This window comes from Pterocles gutturalis, unplaced genomic scaffold (assembly GCF_000699245.1).
Source record: "Pterocles gutturalis isolate BGI_N339 unplaced genomic scaffold, ASM69924v1 scaffold15571, whole genome shotgun sequence".
Lineage (NCBI taxonomy): Eukaryota > Metazoa > Chordata > Aves > Pterocliformes > Pteroclidae > Pterocles > Pterocles gutturalis.
This window is the reverse complement of record NW_010105853.1, coordinates 2,542-23,732: the sequence shown is the minus strand read 5'-3', so window position 1 is coordinate 23,732 and position 21,191 is coordinate 2,542. Positions and strand designations below refer to the sequence as shown.

The window sequence follows — 21,191 nt, the reverse complement described above, 5'->3', positions numbered from 1 at the left end:
CAGGGGGGGCGCCGCCGGCAGCAGCAGCAGCAGCGGCATTCTTCTGTAGCGTGGCTATTGTTGCCGTCGCTGCAGCAGGTGCTGCAAATGGCACGTAACTTGTCCCGTAAATCCCGGCAGCGGGGATCCGCTGCACGTTGGGAGCCATGGTGTACACTGGTGTGATGGGGCGACCCTGGAAAGAAAAATAATTGAGTTCAGACCTCAAAAAAAGTGCTTAAATTGCTGTAATATCCCATTTGGGGAGTTGGTAATGGGCTGGTAAGGCAGCACGTGCCCTGTTGAACAGGAGTTGTGCCACAATGAGGGGCTGTTCCTTCCCTCCCAGGCTTGGGTCCCCCATAGGGGGAGAGCAGATGTCCAAAGTGCAGATGTCTAGGAGAGGTCAGATGAGACCAACTACAGAGCTGTTGGGCATTGTAACATCCTTGACAGCATCTCCTGAACAGGAGCAGGGCAAGAGGTCAGGATTTCCCTCACCCTGGGTATGCAGAGTAGGACATATGGGAAGCAGGACTTACGTGCTGAACTCACCTGGAAGGGGGGAGGTGTTGAGCCAGCCGGTATTACAGCTGCAGCTGCGGCAGCAGCTGCTGCACTAGCCGGGTCCTGCTGGACGGCTATAGGGTTGATGATGTGCTCAATGGTGTGGATTTTGCCATCTTCCATCATCTTGGCTGGTGGTGCAGCCTGAAACATGGAGTACTGGGCACCGATGGCAGGGATGGCCACTAGAAGATACCAGACACATCAGGTGCATTGGGAGAGGGTTTCCAGAGCCTCATCTCAAAGAGCCCTCTCTCCTAGCTATACCAGCTCTCCCACAGCAGTCCTGCACTGCTCTCACCAGGGCAGGGAGCCTGGTGTGCAGGTGCGGGACCTGGGATACCTCTGTCCTCCCCACGGCTGGGAGCACCATGGCTGATGCACAGTGATGGGCTTGGTGCTGCCTGCTCTGTCCAGCATTTCCCCCCATGCTCCTGGCATGAGTGTCCCAGAGCCAGAGCCCTGCTGGGGACTGGGAGCTGCGACCCAGATTTACACAGCCCCTTCTGGCCACCACTGTCCCCCCTCTGTCCAAGAGTGTGCCCTGAGCACAAGGATGGGTGGGAGAATGTACTGCCCCAGTGGGGTCCCCAGTCCAGCTGTTGAGATCAAGGGATGTGTAGCCATAGACAGAGCTGCTCCAGGAAAGAAAAGTGTGATTTGTACTGCAGACGTTGCAGGCAGCAACTGGTTCAGTCTATATGGTGTCCTTTGGCCAACCCTGTGAAATACAAGCTCATTTATTATTATTATGCATTTCCCAGGACTAACTTGGCTAAATATGTTTTATCCTATCTTTCTGCTCCAGGACCAATCTATTTAGTGCTACACACAAAAAAAAAAAAAAAAAAAAAGAAAAGAAAAAAAAGAAATGGCTCTTTAGAGAATTCTCCCTCATGCCAAAATTGGACAACATGAAATAATTACAGCTATGGGCTTTCAGACAAAGGGAAAATGCTCCAGTCAGAATGACGGTGTTCAGAGATGGTGAATTTGTATGTGGTCCAAAATGGATCTTCATGGCACCACTTAGGGAAGAAATGTGCTTTGCTAAACATTCCCAATAATCACAATATTTGGATGTGAGCTGGCGATGTGTGCTTGCAGCCCAGAAAACCAACCTCATCCTGGATTGCATCACAAGAAGCGTGACCAGCAGGTTGAGGGAGGGGATTTTCCCTCTCTACTCTGCTCTGGTGAGACCCCACCTGGAGTACTGCATTCAGCTCTGGAGTCTCAGCACAGGAAGGACATGGACCTGTTGGAGCGAGTCCAGAGGAGGGCCACGAAGATGATCATAGGGCTGGAGCACCTTTCCTGTGAGGAAAGTCTGAGAGAGTTGGGTTTGTTTAGCCTGGAGAAGAGATGGCTCCGGGGAGACCTTATCATGGGCCTTTCAATACTTATAAGGGGGCTTATAAGAAAGATGGGGAGAGACTTTTTAGTAGGGCCTGTAGTGACAGGACAAGGGGTTACAGTTTTAAACTGAAAGAAGGTAGATTTAGATTGGACATAAACACTCTGTGATGATGGTGATGAGGCACTGGAACAAGTTGCCCAGGGAAGTTGTGGTTGCCTCCTCCCTGAAAGTGTTCAAGGCCAGGCTGGATGAGGCTTTGAGCAACCTGGTCTAGTGGGAGGTGTCCCTGCCCATGGCAGGGGGTTGGACTGGATGATCTTTAAAGGTCCCTTCCAACCCAAACTGTCCTATGATGCTATGATTTCCATCATTGCCTCATAGTGCACACTTCAGCATTCGGCTTGTGAGCCTTTCAGCAGTATGGTTATTCACAAGGAAAACAGAGTAGTCAATAAATGATGGACTAAGAGGTTGTGTTGGCACCTATGGGAGGTGCAGCCAGTAAGTGAGAAATGAAGCCAAATATGCACACAGGTTTCTTTTACTGCAATGAGACTTTGCAATGTGGAGGTGTGCAGTTCTGCCTGTGGGAAGGACAGATGTCAGCAAGCAGATCTCGTTTTGATCCTGGAGACTGCAACAAGGCACCTGAGCAGATATCTTTCAGGCAGAGATGTTTCCACTGCCGGTGGTCTACCACTGTTTCCTCAAGCGGAGACCTCCATCCATGAGCTTTTTCAGATCTCCTTCTACATCAAGTCCACCTGGTCAGCTCAAACCAGTTTTATCACTGGTTTAAATAACCTGGATAATTTCTCTGCCCTGAAGCAAGGGCAGAGAGCTCATGTGCTCTATTCTGCAGTAACTTCTGGCAGAAAAGCAGTAACAGGCAGCTGGGGTATTGGGGTGAACTCTCAGGAGCTTTCTAACCATTTGGAGAGAAATGAGCTTTAAGGTTTTTCTAAATGATAAGAAACTTTGCAGAGTTGGTACATCTCTACTCCTCCATTCGGGTAATGTGCTCTCAGAGTCATTCATACCTTGTTAATAACAGAGGTAAGTCCTGCATGTGATACCTCTTACTAGACCATCTGATCTGTTTGGGGAAAACAGAATGGGTGCTTCTGTGCTCAGAGGCTGTGCTGGAACCATGCGAGAGGGCAAGACCTGATAAAGAAATCTGAATCTCAACATGATTCAAGTGTAGAAACATTTAGAGTTGAGCTTCCAGCTTTTGTTTGTCAGTCCAATGAATTACAGACACCACTAATAGGAGTGCATTTCAAAGCCCACTTTTCAAGCATCCTTTAGTAATACCCGGAATTCCTAAAGTATCTTTACAAACATGCATAGCGGTAATATTTTCTGATTGTGAGTGGGTAGTTTTCTCAGGAAGTCTGATCCTCCTTTGGAAACTACTCTAATCTTAACGCCTTCTTTTGTCTCTAGACCTGTTCTCACATCGTCTCATCCAGCTCTTATGAAGAACCAGAAATCTGGGGTGGGAATCTCCCTGGGTGAAATCAGCATTGAAGAAATTAGGAGAGAAAGATTGCTCCTAGTTGCCATGCTCTAGTGTACATGACCAGATGGAGAGGAAAGTCTGCTTCCTCCTGAGGAGGTGCAAACGGGGACAGAAGGGGGGGGTTTAAAGGGGGAAGGAGGGGGGGGGGGGGGACGACAGCTTCAGCCCTTTTTTCTTCAGCCTGAAGAGCTCCCAGATGTTCGTGTCCCCTGTCCTGCTGCATGCCTCCTGTTTGCAGAAAGCCTCACCAGGGCCAGGTAGCATTCGGCACAGGGAAGTGCTGAGCCCTGGCTCTGGGGCTGTTCCCACTGCTGCAGCCACGGGCTGATGCTTGAGGGGCACCCCACATGCCTGACATGGGGTGTGGAGGGGGCTCTCCTGCCTCCTCTGCTTTCCTCCCCTCATAGCACATACTAACCTGCACCGGGCTTAATGGCCACCGGATTGACCGCAGGTAACTCCAAGTTGGGTACCAGCTCGTATCCTTTCTCTTGCTGTTTTCCTTTGCCTTCATGGTACCTGCTGTAGATGCCACGGCCGGCGGAGTATCCGCCCAGGTAGGAGCCCCTGGGGCCTGGGGCTCTGTTGCCAGCTGCACCTCGCCCTCTGCCTCGTATGCTGCCTGCTTATGATAACAACACAGAAGAGGATGGTGAATAACAGAGAGCAAGAGCCCCGTGGGGAGCACAAATGGCCCCAGGTGGAGATCGGGAGGCATGTGCTTAGAAATGAGGCTGCTGAAGCTCGTTTGGTCTGAGTCTTAGTGACATCGCTTAGGAAAAGAGTTTGGCCTTAGAAGTAAGCCTACGCAGGTTTTGCTCTTGATGTTTCTGACCATACATTAACTGCTTATTTATACTGATGCAACCCTCATGGACAGTAGTATGGGTATAATGCACTCAGCAGACAGAGAGGAGCTTTTCCAGGGTGATTTCTATGCAGTAGAACAGCTTCTGCTCTCAGCTGTCCTCCAGAGGAGACCCAGCCTCTCCACTGGCCACGATGGGACCCTGCAGGGATGGCTCAAAGTCATACCTGGCCTTTAATGAACTATTTTATTAGTAATGTGAATATACCCCACCTCCAAAAATACTGCCTTTATTTATCTTAGGGACTCCATGCACATTACGACAGTACTTTGGACACTGTGGTATTAATGCACTCTACAATGGCCTAATTGAATATTTATACTGTCAGTTAACTCTTTTGTCATTGTAATTACAAATCTGGAAATTGAGAAGAAGCTGAAATTCTTGATCAACTAGGGTTAGAAATATTTCTTGGTTTATGTGGATGCTTTAAGTATGTATTAATGCTAAACTGCCTGTTATATGGACATACATATTAAATTTCAGGAAACTATAATTCCTTTAAGTACAGGATAATTGTTACTATAACACAAGTTATAGCTGCTAGGGTATTTTTAATGGATAACCAATTTTTGGTTAATTTTTAATTACTGTAACTAATAACTAATTAAAGTATACATAATAAAAGAATTATTTTGCACTCACGTGATTCCTTCTGCTCGTAGTTCTCAAATGACTTTATAAAGGACACAGCACTACCATCATTTTAATGCAGAGGGCAAATGACACCTGGAAAGTGCCCATCTGAGTCTTTCTCTGACATCCCTCCCTTTGAATGACCAGGTCACCATACCCACACCTCAGGAGAACGAAAAGGCAAGAGTCTGTCATGATCTCTAATACTTAGAATCCAGCTCTTCAGAAGGAGGCATCAGAAGCTGGAGTCCTTGGACTTAGTCTTAGTATAGCACTCATAAAAACCAGATCCCTCTCTTCTCCACCCTGTGCTTGGTGTGTTAGCTCATTCTTAACCATATTTTTGATACCTCCCTCATACTAGCCTGTACATGAGCAATTATTTATAGATAAATACATTCTGTACAGTCATAAATTAGAATGAGACCAAACAGAAATATGTCAAGAAAAAAGTGTATAGCACCAGCTGTCCTTTGGCTCAGGCATACCTTGGGTTGCACTAGCCTGAGATCAAACCTGCCCATCATGTCCCCTAGTTGTGCTTACTAACCTTTCACAAAGTAATCTCTGTTGGGCCCAATCAAGGCATTGTATGGATATCCATAATATGCTAGTGTGTATGGATCACAAGAGTAAACATAATTAGGTTGCTGAGTTATTTCAGGTGTTGCTGCAGTCCCTCCTTTTGCTGCTTTCTGGTAGCGAGTGTATTGCTCCTTGTCTACTGGCTTGGCCAAGGTAACCTCCAGGCATGAGCCTTCCAGTTCGACACCATTGAGGTTGTTCATGGCGTGGATGGCATCTTCCCTGGTTGTAAAGTGCACAAAGGCGTAATCACGTATTTTTTTCACTCGCTCTACACAGCCAGGGTTAAACTGCCCAAAGACCTTTTTAATGGTGTCCTCTGTGGTCTCAATCATTAAATTCCTCACATAGAGGATTTTAACAGTCTCCATGACATCTTCATCCACATCTATCTCTGGTTCCGCCCAGTCAACAGCGATTTGGTGTCCCCACAGCTGGATCCTTCCCGGCATGAGTTTCCTCCTGGCCATTGCTGCTGCTCTATGGCTCTCATACTCCACGAAGGCAAAGCCTCTGTTCTTCATCTTGTCAGCGGCACTGGCATACACAATGACATCCAGCACACCTTCTGTCACCTTGGCTATCTCTTCCAGGATCTCCTCTCTCTTCTTCATCTTGGGAATGCCTCCGATGAAGAGCCGGCAGTTATCCACGCTGCAGCACACGCCCAGCAGCCTGCCAGGGCGGATTTCGTAGTTGTTCAGCTCCCTGACAGCACGCTTTGCCTCATGTTTCTGCGTGTACATCACGAAAGCGTAGCCACGGTTCTTCCCGTCAAAGTCCATCATCAAGCGCATTTCGTAGATCCGGCCAACAGACTCAAACACGGGGACAAGTTCATCTTCATAGACATCGCGGGGGATTTTTCCCACAAAGACCTCACAGCCGCGAGGAGGGTGCAAGCCCTCCCAGCCAGGAGGAGGTCCACCATACTTGCGTTGCCCATTCTCCTGGATCATGCTGTATCCGGTGCGCTCCATGAGGGCCAGCAGAGCCGCCTCATTGGGTGCACCAGCAACACCTTCAGGGACTTTTGTGGTAGCCACGTTGGAGGAATCGTTGCTCATCCTTGCAGTGGAGTCCTCAGCAGTCATGATGTCAAACTCATTCACAGCCTGACAAAACCTGGGTAGAGGCAGAAGGAGAACACTCATTAGGAGCTGTTAGCTACCACCAGAATCCCACCCTTTTCTTGTCTTCCTGCAGTCGTTCTGCAAGTTCACTTTTCAAACTGGGACTAAGGCTGCAGAAAAGCAGATGAACGATTTACACCAGCCTGAGCATTTATATTGCAGGGCAGACACATCCTGGATGTAGGCACAGCTCCTCTTTGAGGGAGGTGTGAGGATCGCCTGCCCGTACCTCCCCAGCACCAAGAGCTCCTGCCGCAGGAGGCTGAAGTCGTGTGAAGGGATGCCACCAAGCACCGCAAAACCTCGAGACCCTAGGGAGGCTCATCTCCTCTTTGAATGAGTAGGAAAGAGCTAGCATGGGATTGGGAAAGGGAAGATACTGCTATGGAGCCAGTGGTTCCCACCTCCAGAGCCCTTTCATCCCTCTCAGTCATTACTTGGTTAATCCATCTACTCCTGACCAGGGAGGGCAGGTAATGCAGATGTACAGGAGAAGATGACCATGCTAATGACTACAGCTGTAAGAGAGTGGGCTTCCTCTCTGAGGACAATTAAATAAGACACTGAGACTCTAAGAGTAGTTAATTCATTGACTTTTAAAACTGGAAAGGACCATCAGACCATTTACAATGAGTGATTGCATATGACATGGACCATTACATTTTATTGTTATTGGGACATTGACTCCTATAACATTTATCTGAGTAAATTGTATCTTCCAGAAGGACCTTGATTTTAAGGTATCAAAGAGCTGTAGACCCTACCACTTCCCTTTATGTCTTGTTTGCTAAACACTCCTTCACACAAGCAAGCATGCTATATTTCTCATGAGAATTTGTCTGGCTTTTGCTTCCAGCTAGGATTACTCGTTAATCCTTTCTCTGATAGATTAAAGAGTCTTTCAATACCTCTGCTTTTGCCCTATGATGATATTTAAGTTGTGTAATCAAGCCACAAGTCTGTCTTTCTAATAAAACTTGCAGGCTGAACTCCTGAATTCCATCACAATGCGTCATTTTTTTCACCTAAAATTGTTTTTGTGACTTTTTCAACAGTTCTCTAGAATTTCAGCCTTTTTCACTCTTCCTACGTACAGGGATGAAGACCATCCCTCTTTCTTCTCCCCATGTCTCTGTATCGCCAAGGCCTGTTTCTCCATACCTTCTTACTAGCAAACCACATGGAGCTTTTCTGTCAATTCTAACCCCAAATCCTTTCCAGAAGTACCACTTGATGGAATTATGTCTTATGCAACAGGCATGCCTTGTGTTTGTTGCTCCTAAGTGCCACGATCTTGTGTTCAGCCCTATCCCAGCCACCTTCTGAGTAGATCCCATCTACTGAGTGTTACACCATAGTCTCCTCCTCACTGCTTTTTACAATTCCATCAGCCTTTACATCATACACTGATTTATTTGCTGTGATTTGCATTCATGACCAGTTTGTTGATGGAACTGCCAAGAAACACTGTCCCCTCCAGGAAACTCTGCAAACCACCATAAGAAACTCTCTCAATCTGGGATTGACAAGCTTATTTTCCAAAAAAAAAAGACAGAGTTTCAGCCAGATTTATTTATTCTATGTAGTCGTGTTATTCAGTGGGACACAGGTTACCCTCTGTCCCACAAGGATTCTGATACATACCCTTTGTTAGAACGATTTGGACATTGTCAGTGGATTGGTTACCATTCAGGCAGGTCTTTCATTAGTACAGTAGGCCCAAGTCCATATAAATATGGGCACAAAATTTAGGCACCTAAATCTGATTTGTATGGTCTGCAAAACCCATTTAAATCCTAGTAACCTTAGCACCTTAGTTTATTATTTTTTTCAGTAAAGCTCCCAAGCTGCCCAGAATTGTGCTGGTCTGTATCCAGAGATGCCTCTGGACCCACCAGGGCAAACACCACTGTGCCTGGTTCAGCTCCTAAATACATTTGGGATTGGGAAACCAGACCTCTGGCTTCAGTCTGTGGTAGGGCTTGATCCTGCAGGTGTGTTTGGGCCATGAGTGTTACATGCTGACCCTTCTGAGCCATTTTAATTTAAAAATATGGACAGTAGAGGGGGTGGCAGAGAAGATGGAGGGCAGTAATAATGATGCTGATGCCCAGGCAATACTTTAGAAAACATAATTTCTTTGAAGTCGAGTCTTTAAAGGAAGTGCATCAGTTTTGATAGCTTCTTGCTTTAAAATGTTGATAAACATGTTTCTCTCAGATTCAAATGTTCCCCCTTTTTAATGTGTCAGACATTTTCATTTTAGTCCTGGGAATTATTTGACATAATTAAAAAAAATAAGGAAGAGAAAAACATTTTCATTTTTCACTTGACAATTTGTTTCTAAAAATGTGATTTCACCTTTCCCTGAATGAAAGCAAAGCTTGTTAAACAAACACTTTACTGGGGAATAATCCTTACCTTTCCATCGGCCACCTGTTGCCAAGTGAATTACTTATCGCCCCAGGATTGGGTAAGTTTAGAAATGAGTCATTACCTCCAGTTTTAGGTCAACTTACAAAATAAAAGTCTCTGTATTCTGTTATCTGCAGGGCTCAGTCACTGGGGCTATAGTCTAGAAAGCTACAGATGGGCACCAGGACTATGGAAAGAGGAGAAACGGAGTAAAGCTTCCACTACCTGCCAGAAACCAATTGGTAATTCAGTGGCTGTCCAGGAACCGGCATGTTCTCCAGCACTTTGCATTGCACCAGCAGGACAATTTCTAGTACTGGAAGTTGTACTTGAAGCTGCTGATAAGTGCTGATGGCCACCTTTGCTGCAAACACTACCATACATCGATTGTGACAGTGAATAATTAAACATTCTTTGTGAACCTAAAATTCATTTATCCCTATGTAATATATTGGGAATCAAGGTTCATGACCAAAAGTGTTTAATTTTTTTCTGTGCAGCTCTATTGATCAGGGTTTCATAAGTATATATTACTTCAGACAATTATAGAGCCCATGTAGTCCTACCTGATGTAGCTAAATACAGACTTAACAACATTCATTGCCACATGACACAATCTAAACCTTCACAAAGTTCAGATATCATCTGCCTTGATGAGAAAAAACAGGCATGTCTGGTCTGAGAGCTCTCTCCTCCTGTTGCTGCTGCCTTGCAAGATGGGCTGCTGGCACAACCTAGCCTTTGCATGTAGAAAAGAAATCACTCTGAAGAAAATTGTTTTCAAAAATACCTATTTCCAAAATGTTCAACCCTACTTGTGCACTTTTTTTTCAGTCCACAGTAAACTGGTCATGAAAACTTGCTGCCACGTCTGTGGGGGCACACAAGGCATGAGTTAATACTGTGGGTCTAGTGGCCTTAGCAAAACCAGATTGATTTTGGTACATCCACCACGTGTGATTAATGCTAAAAGAGGCAAAAATTTAAGCTACATTAAAATGTAGTGTCTTGCAAAATATAAGTGCTTGACTTCTGGTCTCTGAGGAGGAAGGTGCACCTGATCTCGATGACAAAGATTCATAAAAGAGAGAGACAAAAATATTAATTGCTCATGAGAAAGGTTGTGCTCTGGAGAGAACTGTTTTAAATTACTAATAACTGAAACAAGACTGGCTTCTCTTCTCAGAAAAAGGTAAAGCCTGCTTGATTGTACAACGACACGTTAGATGGATGCTAACGTCTGCCAGCCTACCGAGACCCAGGCTAGCAAGTCCTTTGGTTCAACATCTCCACTCCAAGGACTCTCCCTCATGAAGGTGAACTCTCAGACATATACATTTCACTGAAACCATTAAAATTTCACTGCCCCTTGCTTACGAAACTCCTTCCCTGCTGCCAGCTGGGCAGGTGTAAGTAGTTCTTGCCCTAAACATTAATTACCTTCTTTTTAACCTATCTTTTTTTCATATCACATCTCAGAATATTAAATGGGAAACTTACTGTGCTGGCAGCAACTGACCTAAAGCATACTGTGAGCAGGCTGATCAACTGAGGCAGATCTTTTGTTGAATAGAAATGCCATGGCTTGCTTAACAACGGGGACAAAGGCTGATGTCCCTTTTGTCAGGGCAAAGGCAGCTTGGGGCCCCAGTGAGAAAGTGATGCCCACAGCCCATACAGCATCTTATCCCTGGGCTTGTCCAGCACTGGGCAGTGCCTTGTGAAGTTACACAGCCACCTGCTCCTCTATTGATCCTGCTGCAGTAAAACAGGCTTTTACAAACACCAGGACACAACTGGTGTCCTTGTGGTGGCAACTGCATGTCCACTTCACTCATGTGCTCCTATAAAAAGGGTTTGTTTATGTTTGCACTTAATTAATCCATCCCGTTTTGTGTTACACAGATTTAGTGGCATCATGTGTCCTTCTGCAGGTGACACAGCCCAGGGATGGCTGCCAGCGCCTTGGCAGACAGCAGGAGAGCCCAGGGAGACCCACTGGCTCCGTGATAACTAGAGGGAGGAGGAATGGGGATGTGCACCCCAGCTGCAGATCCTGGACCGTACAAACTCCTGCTGAGCTAACACGGCGTGCCCTCATGGCTGCCTGCTTCCTTCAAGAAACTGCCATGGTTTTGCATTTTAAGCCACTGCTGCTGCAGAAGGAAGGTTGCTAGCTGGAATTTTAACTAAATACACCCTGTTGACAGAGGGAGATAACAGCTACTGATTTAAACGTGACCTTCCTAGTTTTCAGTTGAAATAATAAGGGCAAATGGTAATCCTGCTGCTGATGTTGAGCAGCAGCTCTGGGAGCATGGCTGCCGTTAAAGCTCTTTATTTTTAAAAGCTAGTTCTTTTCCCATGGCAACTTTAGATACATAAAATGTATCTAACAACAGCTTACGAATAACAACTGTATAACTTTATCACAAACATCAGATATCCATAGAAATGCTCTGGCTGAAAACCCAGTTTACCTGTTTACAGATTTATCAGCTGAACAGAAAAACGCAAGAGCCATGTCGGTTTGAAATAAGGTAGTGGCTCGAGCATTGCCTCAAGTGTAATGTGCAAGTTACCTCCGTTTTTAAAGATAACTATGGTATCATTATACATCAGTTTTCTTTTTCTTGTCAAGATTATCACTCCTTTCTTACAATTAGCTTGCATAAATGAGCTGAACAAAGCTGGTGTCTTTGGTGCTGTTTACCGGCGCTGAGCCATGGTGTGCCCGACTGCCGCAGCCAGCCTACCAGTCCTGCAGCCACAGCCACAGCAGGGGCGTACAAGCTGCTCCTTCACACACTAATGGTGGAACAGAAAGTCTTACCTCTTTTATGAACATGTTTAACAGCCACCAGCCCTGCAAAAGTTCACTGCCATCCCATGTTCTTCCTGGCAGAACGCTTTGCCCTCTGTTTGCAACCAGTTTAAAGGACATCCTACTGCAAGCAGCGTCCCCAGCTCCTCTCTGTGCACAGTGCAGATGGAGGCCAGGCAGGGAGCAGGTGCAGTGAAAAAAGGGTCCAGTCTGAGGTGAAAATCCATGCAAAGAATTTGCCTGACTCCAAGTTAATTTGTATTTTAAGTGTCAAAGGCTAGTCCTCTCTGTGGTTTTCAACAGGAGTTGGACCACACCTTGGTTCTTTACCTGCTGTTGCTAATGAAGTGCAAACAGCTGAAGTTTAATTTTGTGGTGGGTCAATGCAAGAGAGAGTGCAGCATTTCAGCACAGCTTTTTGGCCAGGGGCCTTTTCTGAAGTCTTTCATACAGGAAGGGGAAGATTACTAGGGATGGATGATATCTTCTGACTTCTAACAAAAACAGCAGCACTTGAGGCCAACAGGCCATGACAATGTCTGCAGTGTGCCAGGCACATTGCTTTGTCTGCTGCTGAGCTGGGTGAAGAAGTCACCCCAGGCTACTTTAAATTCTTTGAAAAGGTGGATTTTGCTAACCTGAATAATTTTGGCAAAACTCTGTGGAGAAAGTGGTGAATTGCATCTGCAGACCTGAGGGGGCAGGAACATCTGCTGGCAAGAGACTTGGTGAGTAGCTTGCAATGAGCAGTTTGGGAGAGTAATCTTGTAGATCAGATCAGCAGTAGTTATTGACAACGACGTGTCTGCTGTGCAAGTTATCCTGCTGCCAGCAGTGCTAAAGCACGGCATATTCCCATCATCGTGCACGTGCCTGAATTAAGGCAATCAAACTTGCCCAAGTCCAGCAGCGATCACCTGGCAGAAACTTTCAGCTCAGTGCCGCATGGGACCCAAGGAGATGCCCATGCAGCAGCATTTGCTGCACAACATCATTTCCCATGTATGTTCAGGCATGAACCTGTACAGCAGTGGCTCTTTGCCCACTAGAAGTACTGTATTCAATGTAGGTAGAAACAGTGTAAAGTACCTAAGGGATACTGCTGAAATTCCCATTTCCACCGATGGTGACACTTGACATCCTAACCTAGGGCTTATCATCAAGGTCCGGCCGCTGATTTCAGTGGAAGAGTTAATATTTCAAGCTTAAACTTTAAATGTATTCTGGCAGTTAGTCATGTTCCCCTTATATGGGGCAGGTTAGTGTTCTGGGCCTGAAAAGCAGTTTTCAGTGTGGAGCAAATGCAGAGCGAGTCCATGCATGATTCTAATTTTTTAAAATTTGTCCTAAGTGGCCCAAGCATGTTATAAATGGTTGGTTTAATTTAAAGCACACTAAAAACTGTTGGCTTCATCCTTCGGTTGTGTTCTTTGTGATAGGTGCTGTTTCTTATTGCCTCTTCAAAGAAGGAACATAAAGAAACAGAAAATTAAGGATAATATTTCTAACAGTACTCAGCATGTAGCAGTGCTCCCTCTGATATCAGTTGTAAGACTAATGGCTTCTGTGGAAACATATTTAAGACACTGATGAGCACTACTGAAAATCCTGCCTTAAAAGTCTTGCAGGGACTGGTTATGTCCCCAAGGCACCTATAAAAAGCAATGTATTTGTCATAAGAAACTATTACAAAATTACTGTAAATCTGTTCTTTTACTCCTTGCTCCTTTTTTTTTTTTTTTTTTTTGAGGAAAACTCCTGAACTTGTTCTGTAAATTAACATCCTGGAATTTTCCAAATTAAAACTTGAATGTTAACCACATAATTGAACACTGAATTTGTAGAGTCAACAATTGTCTACAGCTTCAGACTGGGATTGGAAGGTTAAACTTCTTATTTTCATCACTAGCATTAAGAACAACAATCACAGACCTAATTCTCTTAACCATACTATACCAGTTCCCTTAGCCATATTAATCTTGCATCACCTCAATTTTACATAAAATTTAAAAAATTGAGCTGAAATTATTATTCCCCTACAACCTAGAGTCAACTTGTACTGTGCAAATTTCCTGACTATTCTGTTATCACCCCTCTCTGCATCCTTCGAAGTCATATTTCATTTGGAGTGTGATCCTGCAAAGGCTGTCAAAGGCTCCACTTCCATTATCCATGAGCACCATCAATGTCCAGCAATGAACATTTCCAGGATGGAGGCCCCTCAACCATCTGACCTCCTGGTCTAGAAACTCCAAAAATAGTATTCAAGCAAAATAATCTATCAGTGAAGATAACTCAAATAATAAAGTGAGAAAACTTTCCTGAGCCTTTTCACTTTACTTCCTGCCATTGCTTTTTGATGATCACAGGTTAAAATTCTGTTCATGCATATGTGGTTTTTCTTCTGCAATGTGAATTCTGTCAATGCAATGTGTGTTTCTTGAGTGCTTTTTACACTACTGGAGTGCCAAACCAGCCATCTTAGCTTAAACCACTTCTGAAGGAAGTTTGGGTAAGTGAAACCCAGTCTCCTCCCTTGTTTTATAATACAGTTTGCTGCAAGTCATTCAGAACTTTGTCCCAACAAGTTGTGTAACCTGTGTGTTGTATCATTTGCCCCAGCTCTGTCTTTTACCCAGTCCAACACAAAATCATTCTATAACTCACAGCTATTTCAATAGGACCGGTTGTCTGAGGCTGAAGTTATTATCCTGCAAGATATTGAAGCCACATGTTGAGGAAAGCTGAGGAGAGATGGGTCATGTAATCATTCTTATCAGCTTTCCAAATCAGGAAAGAACATAACCCTTCCCTTCTTCCCAGATTCCCATATTTCAGTCTAGTCAACAATGTCTATCATTACCATGGTTGGACAGGAAAATGTGTGACATATAAATAAAGTGCAAAGTAGTCACTTGGTATGTAACAAGTATTTCCTATTCTGGATGAGCTGTACTTGATGGGAAACTTTTTGCAGTGTTCATTTACCACAAATGCAGTTAAACAGTGTTCTCTGTGGAGATGCTGGTACAGATAACTGTGTCCTCCTCATTAACTACCTGCTTTAAAAAGCATTCTTTCTAGGAAAGGGAGAAGTTCATTCAGTGTGGGCTAGGAGCTTGCAAGCTTTTGCCATACAAAAGACAGGAAAAATTATCTTCTGCAATTGAAAAACAAACCACAACTAGACTAATCTGTTAGTTATTACACAGGAAATATAAGATAAAATTCACCTATTTTACTTGTTGCCTCTTTGAAGAAAAATCTTATATATGAACATGGTGATTTAATTAATCATTGAAAGTGTCAGTGAAAGGCTTTGCTGAACTCTGTGCAATAGGGATATGTGTTCATGTGCTTGTGATTTTCTTTGTTATTATAATGCAGAACACTATCTCTCTGTCTGACTACACAAGTATTACAGTAACCTGCTCCACTCTACAGTGCAACCAAGAGTACCTAACAAAGTTCATAAACCGCAGTTCCCTTTTCAGCCTTTCTGAACTTCTTCAGCTAACTGTTCTGCAGATCCCAGAGAGAAACATTACCCATCCTGCCTGCTCCTACTCAGTCTACTTGCTTAGTGAATTTTGTAACAGTAAAAGCAGCTTCGGACTTTCCAGTTCACCCTAATCTTATGCACTATTTTTATTGCAACATTCTCAGTTTTGTGTTCACCACACGAACACCGCAGCAACGGGGGACTCAACTTGCAACCCTGCTTTCATCAGGAGGCAGAGATTTCAGGGAAAGCTGAAAGTGGCCCAGCGTGTTCTGCCCCCCTCAGGCCACAGAAATTAAAATCAGCATAAAGCAAACTGCAGTTAGGATGTGAATGTTGACTGCTGAAAGAGTACATTAAACTCAAAGCATTTGGCTTAGTCAGTGGCTGGGTGTTGTGTGTCGTTTTTTTTTCTTTGTGCACTGACATTTGACCCCTTTTATAATGTGCACCTTGCACCACTGAAACTCAGTTAGTTATTTATTAAGCTCAGGTACCAATGGCTGACTTTTGCATATCATGCTTTTAACTGCCTGGCGTTGCCTGTGCGCAGAGGAGAGGTGGATGCAAGGCAATGGTCTTTGCTGTGAAATTCTGTCATGTCGGCAGAAAGGAGCTGCAAAGTGCAGCAATTTGTACCTGACCTCTGATCTAAGAAGTTTGTACAAACCTTTGAACCTTGGATTGAAATTGAGAAACAAGGTTTACAAGTACAAGGAAGAGATTTCCAGCACTCGTTACCTGTGACCAGGGTTAATATTATAAATTAAAAAAAAATGTTTAACCAAGGCAGGGACTCTCTCAGGAGGCACCATTCCTGTGCTGGGTTAATTTAAAACAACTGAAGTCTACTGAAATTACAGTTCAGTTGGAAATACCTATGGTTTGGAAGTGAAATTTTGGTGCACTTCCAAAAAGGAGTGGGAATTGAGACAGATGTCACTTGAAATTCACCTTTTGCTGACCTTAACTAGGATTTTTTTAAAAATTAAAAGCTGAAGAAAGAAGACAAGCAACATTTGAATCAATATAATTTCTTCAGCAAAGAATAGAGCTGAAATGCAGAGTTGAATAGGAATGATTAAAAAGAGTAGCAAAATGGCTCCTCCTTTGTTAACTTTATTTATTTTTATCCAACACATTATCTAATCTCAGTTATACAGTGCACAGCTATATGAGAAACCCATGGAAAAATAATCAAACCAACAACATTACAACAAGCTCTTGATAGACAGTCATATGGCCTTGTCTTGACGACCAAAAAGGACACGTTTTGCAGGTCTGTTAGATTAACCGTGTTAATTTAATTGTAAAGCTCTCTCAACTCTTTCAGACACTGGCAAGGTCTTTGGCGCAACATCATCAGCTAACACCAACATGCGCCACTGTGGACTGCATTGGGTGTGAAGGGCTTCAGAGACCAACTGCGAGAATACAATTGAAAAAGACGCCCTTTCTGCAACCCAGCCTGTCAGGCCATGGGGCATTGCAAGGGACGGATGGCAGTAACGTTTTGCTGTGACATCACTCGCACACTCTGAGCACTGGCTGTCATCCATGGCAAGCTTGGGTGTGCAAAGGGTGAAGGGGCACTTTACACATGCGTGTCTGAGCATGGCTGCAATCCCACCTAGCTCAGAACAGAACACCATTAAACACAACTGCTGCATCTGGTCCACATGCAAATAAACAATTTTGCCGTTGTTTTAAATTGGAGCACAATGGAACCTTACTAGAACAATTAAATTTTCTTTTATTTTTTTTTAAAAGGTTTTAGATTTCTTTTTTAAAGGTTTTTGATTCAGCCAATTTTTTTCCAGATTTAAGTCCAAACTTCATTATCATTATCAGCCCTGACCCCAATAAAGCAATAAATAAATAAATAAATAAGGGTGAACAGGTTGACGTCACGTGTCCTTTGACATATACAAGCCTCAAATGTTTCACATCCTACTTAAGAAGAATGTGAGTAGAATAATACTAGAACTTAATTCTCTTAAAATGCTATCAAATATTCATTGTGCAGAATGAATTTGTATTAATAATAATTGTGTATATACCTTGCTTGCTCAAGCTTCCTAGCCACCATTGATCTACAAGCACCAGATTCTGCACCTAAAGCCAATAACACATTTTTAAAGCTTGATTTTTGTGTCAATCTCTTGAATAAGAGCAGAACAAAATACCAGGCAGCATAAACAGACAACAGCAGAGACAGCCCAATTGAAAACACAACATAAGGTGGTTGCAAATGGCTACCTTTAATTTCTTTAATTTAAAATAATAGAAAGAACCTGATTTCGTTTGCTTTCTTCTGTCTGAAATATCAGTGTTTCAGTTTTCACTGTTCTTACATTCACTTTGCTATTTGCTACCCAAATTCTTTTAGATAATTCACGTGTCGAGCTCGTAGTTAAAGCTTAGAAGTAGTTGCTTCCTTCTCAAACAACTCTTTAAGACCCTCTAAAGGAAGGCAAAACCCAAACCCGATACCTTGCCAATGACATACTTTTGGTCTCAACTCCCTGACAAATGAAAACCAGATAAAAAGCCCTATAGAGCAAACAAGATTTCCCTTACCTCTCCAGTCCCGCGATCGAAGTGCAACAGGTTAAGAGGACTCGCGCCTTTGCCCGAGCAACCTTCCTTCCTAATGGTAAGAGCCGTGTAACCTGGTTATACAGTTTATGCATCTCTTTATTGGCCAGCGAGCGTTAGCCATTTAAATTCCTTGGGAGTCATTTGTTAAGGGCTCTTAGGCTGAGGCTAAGTGGGTGGGACGGGAGGGAGAGGGGATGTTAGTGCTGCCAGACGCAGAGAGCTCTCCAAAGCGGTTTGAAGATTAATAGAAAACCATCTGCAACGAAGGGATCTTTGGAGGGAGGGCTGGGTCCGACTTTCAGGGAAGCATAGGAAAGACAAACCATGACATTTTCACAGGGAGGAGGAATTTGAAGAGAAAGATTTCATTCAAAATTCAAAACTTGGAAAAAAAGGGAGTGAAACATGTACAAACAACTCCTTCCTAGCACAAGGCGTTGTGCAAATAGCTTGAGTTACTCACAACAGATAAGATAAGGGCATATTTTACTTGACAGCATGAGGTTTTTTCAGTGGAATATATTTTTTTTCTTCTTTATATGTGTCTGGCAGAATTATTTGAGGATGTGTTGAATCAGTTTACCTTTGGTTTCAAGAAAAAAATGGTCTGTGGCTCCTGAGGCAAGACGGAGGTTTACCTATCTCAGCAGGGTGGGACAGTAGGAATAACTCAGCCTGTGCCACGTACCCGACGTGCACCATTTCAGCGGCAAACACGGAAACTCAAATGTGTTTGCTTGAAAGAAAAAAAAAAGAGCCTGGTGCAGGAGTAAAAGTACAGGGGTGGTAAAACATGATTCATGACAGCAGAAATGGTCTGTACATAACAACGGAGCATTAGGTCCCAGGAGCACTTAAGCAAAGCAAACAACACACCTTCTCAAGCAGCCAAGAGGAGGAACCACACCGAAACACTCTCTGGATGATGGATTTGCATGCCGGCCAAGCCGTGTGCACAACCAGCCGTCAGGAGAAGATGGAGCAGGGCATGCTTTGGGAGACAACTAATTTCTGGGAAAGGACACTGACTGGAGAAGCTGAAAAGAAAACAGCATATTGCAGAAGCAAAACAACTACAGCTTTCAGTCCTGTCCCAGTTTTTTTTGTACTGGCATAGCTGTTCCTTTCTTCTTTCTCTTTTTCTCCAGAAAGTAAAGCTTGGTTCAAATCTACAGCCAAGCAGCACATAGGCAGCAACCTCAGGGCATCCTAACGTGGAAGGAGAAGTGTCTTAACTTATCGGTGACAAACTGTGTATAGGGGTGGATTCTGCAGAGGAAGCCCTGTCAGTTTGTATCAGATGGTCCTACATTATAATTTGTTCTTGCCCTCTTAGTGGTTTAATCTAGGCATGTAAAACTTAGAGACATCCTTGCACTGCAGAGTCAGAGGCTGGTCAATAGATGAGAGGAGCAGGGGAGCCAACAGGTGTAGAGATAAGACTCTAAGATGAGAAGGCTCCAAGTTAGACAGAAATGTGGAGGGTGGCAAAGACAGGCAAAAGAAGCATCTTTGTGGTGGTTTCTGAGAGCGAACAGGAAAGAGAGCTGTTCTACTTATACTACAAACCCAAAGGGTGATTGTAATCACTGTCTTCTGGCTTTTTAGACTTGTTTATCCACAGTGCTGTGGCTGTGGTGTATTAGACACTGTACAAACACACCTGCAGCCCAGATCCTGGTCCCAAAATGCCTGCAGCCCAAGTCTACTATAGAGTCTTTCATCTGCAGAATTCCCCTCTGCAGATGTTAACTCATTAGCTACAAGAGCTGCAGAGAACCAGGTACTGCTTTGCTGTCAGGGAGGCTGCAGCATGGAGATTAAGTGGTCTACCCAAGACTATGGAAGGAATTAGTCTCAAATCTGAGGATAAAATCTAGGAGATTCTGCCAAAATCAGATCAATGCCTCAATCCCACTGATCTATGTAGGGAATTATATATAAAATATTTAGCTGCTATAAGCTTGCAAAACTCCCCTCCACTAGATTCGTTATTTTTAAGTCAGTATCCTTCTCTTTACTTCACATTTTTCTGTTGGAAAACAAACTAAATTTTTAACTGTAAGCATCGTAAAGCAAATCCTGTCAGCTTACAGTCCTGCATGTACTTGAATGCACAGGGAAGACTATTCTGGTGTAAGTGGAATGAAAAAGCACTGGTGCTAGTGAGCCAATGGGCTCATTTTTAGAAGGCTCTTCAATATACCATGTCAAATAGGATTGTGCAGGGAGGCCACTCAAACCTTTGACTTTCATTTTGTACTTTCACTTTTAGCTCCAGCTTGTTTTTAGTTTCCAAGTTATGCCCCCATTATTGTTTAAAGCAATGAACACCAGCAGATCAGGCTGCTGCATGGTATTCTGAGGTGTTAGCATCTCCAATGGCAGAATTTGAAAATATATTAATTTGTCCTACAGACTGTATTTTTATAGGGAATTTAAGAAAGTTGGGCAGATTAGTACAAGTGTGTCCCCCAGGTTTCCCTGGCATTAGGCACCTACTTCCCTTTGGCTTCAAGCACACTGTGTTAACAATGATTACATGATTTTTTATATGCCTCTTTATAATGACTCTGGCATAATGAGAAGGATACACCTAAGGCAGCGTGGAAAAGTGTTAAGGGCAGAGCCATCCAAGCAGCAGGGAGGATGGATACTGTACACACACCCTCCTTTTCTCATACAGCATCCACTGCGCTGGTGTAAGGATATAGACACAACCTCTCTCCTAACATGCAACTTGACTACAATGATGAAGTGTCACCCTCTGTTACAACAATACCATAAATATCTAGTTGTTTCCTCTTTTTGATGATTGATAACTAAGCAGGGGCCAAATCCTAAGAGATGTGAAAGGGAACAGTGCATCCGGAAGAGTCCATCCAGACCAGTCCATACCTATGTTTCCTATAGACCTTCCATTTCCTTTTATTCTTTCCTGTAATGGGATTACACATGAAAGGTTTTTCCTAAATACTTGTTCTTCTGAATACAGTGACAGAAAAGGCTGGAAATTTGAAGAAAAAGCTGAGATTCACTGGAATATGCTAGTGCCTGTCAGATGGAGACCTCCCTGACACAGAAAGGACTTCCAAGGAGATGGTGTGCTTCCTGTTGGCTGTCTCTCTTCTACAAGCAGACATATGATCTGGCCTCTGCTGATCAGGTGCTCTGGGCTCCTCTATGCGATGACAA

At 43.8% G+C, this 21,191-nt stretch overlaps 1 protein-coding gene across 1 annotated transcript in view; it reads right to left on the bottom strand.

Annotated features, from left to right (window-relative positions):
- Positions 1–6,639, bottom strand: part of RBM47 (RNA binding motif protein 47) — a 6,746-nt gene extending 107 nt beyond the window's left edge. Inside the window, exons 1-4 of the mRNA XM_010087565.1 lie at positions 5,487–6,639; positions 3,850–4,056; positions 535–731; positions 1–175 (exon numbers count right to left, since the gene is read on the bottom strand). The exon at positions 1–175 is cut by the window's left edge and continues 107 nt beyond it. Of these exons, the coding sequence (XP_010085867.1) occupies positions 1–175; positions 535–731; positions 3,850–4,056; positions 5,487–6,615 (1,708 nt within the window). The 5' untranslated portion in view covers positions 6,616–6,639. The remainder of the gene's footprint in view (positions 176–534; positions 732–3,849; positions 4,057–5,486) is intronic.
- Between the last annotated feature and the right edge of the window lie 14,552 nt (positions 6,640–21,191).